General features: G+C 42.1%; 1 protein-coding gene across 1 annotated transcript in view; it reads right to left on the bottom strand.

The window, feature by feature from the left end:
• LOC106522648 (regulator of G-protein signaling 6) overlaps positions 1 to 2,874 on the bottom strand; it is a gene marked incomplete in the record, with an annotated part of 60,971 nt that overhangs the window by 54,645 nt on the left and 3,452 nt on the right. Inside the window, 1 exon segment of the mRNA XM_014015733.1 lies at positions 837 to 1,157. Within this exon segment, the coding sequence (XP_013871187.1) occupies positions 837 to 1,055 (219 nt within the window).

Below are 2,874 nucleotides of genomic sequence, written 5' to 3'. Positions count from 1 at the left end.
CATTTAGCTCAAAACTAAATATTTAAGTTAAATATTTAGTTTATAAACTATGACATTTATAAATGTATGAATCATATGGTGAAAAACTGACTTTGAAAAATAAATCTGTTCTTTTTTTTCTTATAAAAGGCTAAATAAAACAAAATTGTTGGTGGTAATTTTTTGACTGTGTAACGTTACAAACGGCAGCCCATACTTCCCCGTCACCTCTGACGGACACATGATGATCACTGGAGGACTAACGGTGTTCTCCTTCCTCCCCACAGTCAGGTCAGGTTTCAGGGTCAAACTGAACCAGTTCCTGCGTTCAGCTGAACAACATGTTGCAGCTGAGAAAACGTGGTCCTCGAGGACCAGCATCCAGCAGGACTCTCCTCCAGCTTTAAGAGTTAATGAGGCGGACCCTCCGTCCACTGAGACCAGAGGTGGACCACCTCGTGTTTCATGTACCGTTTAAAGCTGAAAACTACAGCGATCATTAATCACAAACGTCAAGACCCTGCGTGTGCCAGTGATGTGCCTTTATGCTTACAGTTGATTGTAAGACCCTACGGGACGAAAGGAATGTCTGCACTTTTGTCTCATTAGGAGGAAAACACCAGAATGAGGCTGGCTGCAAACTGATGAAACAAATGCCACAAAGTGGTAATTGTGTCCTGAGGAAGCACATTTGTTCCTTTTATTAGTTTACAACAATGTGAAGTCAGTGAACTCTGATCAAATGTTACTGAAACCTCTGCTCTCCTGCCTGAAGCGGTCAGATCCACCTCTTTTTAAAGGAGACTATTTCTGCAGGGACGAGCATATCCCTGTGAGCAGCAGCTTCCTGCTCTTACCTTTCTGTAGACGATCATGTTGGGGTAGTCATCGTCCGGGTCCACGGTGCTCATGGACCTCACGGAGAGCAGAGGCCGAGCTGGTTTCACGACCTCATCCGGCTCCTCGGACCCCTCAGATCCCTCGTCGGGTTCGGTTGTCTCTGCAGAGCCCTGCAGCTGCTCCTCTTCCTCCTCCTGCTGCTGCTGCTGGTCCTGCTGCTGAGGTGCCTCAGCCATGGCCACGGTCTCCCCGTCAGCTGTCTTCCTCCCTCTGAAGTCGTCCTGTTTTCTTTAGCGGCGTCAGTCTTCCTGCTTTACATCCTCAGAGTCTGGAGGCTGCTGCAGGGAGACACAGAGAGATGAATTGGACCGTACAGAACCCACCGCTTGGCTCCATCTTTTATCAGCTCCTCTCTGTCTTCCGTCAGGAGGAAGAGGATGGAAGAAAAGAGAGGGATGATAAATTCTCCTGCTTTTCTTGCTGGTCTTCTATCACACGACACATGCTGTGGAACGTTTTAATCTTCTGGCCTTTCTCTCTTCGATGCTACATCAACCAACAAAAGAAAACAATTGATTTTAACTACGAGGATTTGTATTTCATTATGCCACTGTTGTATCCAAGTTAGAGTCTAACGAAGCTAAAATATCACCTCGTTAAGAAGAGGAGAATTGAACCCAAAGAGAAGCAGAGTTCTCCTGGAGTTTTCTATCAATCAGCTGCTCTCTTTGCTGCTGAACACAGAAAATCAGCTTAACTAAAACTTTCCTCTCCAGTAAATGCAAGTCATTAAATGTTTTAACAGTGGCGTCACTAGGCCTATTTTAGGGGGGCTGGAGCCCCCCTAAAAAAATTAAAGCCGCCCTAAATTATTTTGGTGCAAAAAGTTATTATTATAATTTATTTTTACAAAAATTCAACGTGAATTCAATATGATGTTTTGGGGGTATTTTTGAATTGATGTTAAAATATTATTTGGCCTTAAATGATTTAAAAATAACTGTGGAAAAATAATCTGAAAGTGTAGGTACAATGGGCCTCATGCAAGAACATGTTCATATTCTTCTCTTAAATTTCTCTTACTTTTGTTCGTACGAACATGTCACGTCAGATTCAAAAAACTCTTCTATCTTCAGGAAACGTGCGTAAATGAGCTGCGCAAATGCCACCTGTTCGTATCCAGCTGCTCGTGCACGCGAGAGGAGATTAGCATAATTACCACCCCAAAAACACCATATAAGGCTATGTTTCCTGCCTCAGATACAAGGAAGTGTCCATTCATGAAAATGACTGCGATAATTAAAAAGAAGAACTTTACGAGTTCAGAGATTGAAGTCCGTCTGTCAGAGATCCAGAAAAGAAAATCTCTCATTTTTAGCAGGTCAGCTGTGGAATAAAAAGAGCTGCTAAAAGTATAAACAACTGTGTTAAATCATTTTCATTTATTCAGAAGCCACACCGACGTGTTCCTCCACCTGAATGCTCGGTCACTAACAGGTTTACCACCAGCAGCGTTTCAAATCTCTAACCAAAATGTTAAAAGGCCTCCTGAAACGCACAGGGATGCAGTGCAGAGAGGTCAGAGCTCTCCTGGTCTTAGTTAACAACCTCACTGCAGCGTTCTGCGCAGACTGGAGGCGAGCCGAGGACGATTTGTTTCAGAGAATTAAACGAGGAAATAAAACAGTCTTTCGCTCTTTCTGCGACACAAAAGATCCCAGCTTTGAAATATTTCTTAAATGATAAAAACAGTTATTAATTAATGTTTTACAAGGAACTGTCAAAAACCACACCCAGACTTCCTGAGACTATTTTTCACAAAAGGAGTTAAGAAAAGCAAAGTGTTGTCTCTTTACAGGGATTTTAACATCAGTTTGATTTCTGACAGTTACAGTTCAGACAGTTTAATAATAAATAATAATACATTTTATTTGATGGCGCCTTTCTAACACTCAGGGGCGTCACTAGGTTTTAAGGACAAGCAGGGCTTAGCCCCCAGGAGACGCATAGAATTTTTGTATATTTTATATTTTTGTTTGTGTATATATATATATA

Source organism: Austrofundulus limnaeus, unplaced genomic scaffold (assembly GCF_001266775.1).
Source record: "Austrofundulus limnaeus strain Quisiro unplaced genomic scaffold, Austrofundulus_limnaeus-1.0 Scaffold133, whole genome shotgun sequence".
NCBI classification, from domain to species: Eukaryota; Metazoa; Chordata; class Actinopteri; order Cyprinodontiformes; family Rivulidae; genus Austrofundulus; species Austrofundulus limnaeus.
Note: the sequence above shows the minus strand (reverse complement) of the source record. Positions and strands in the feature narration are given on the sequence as shown.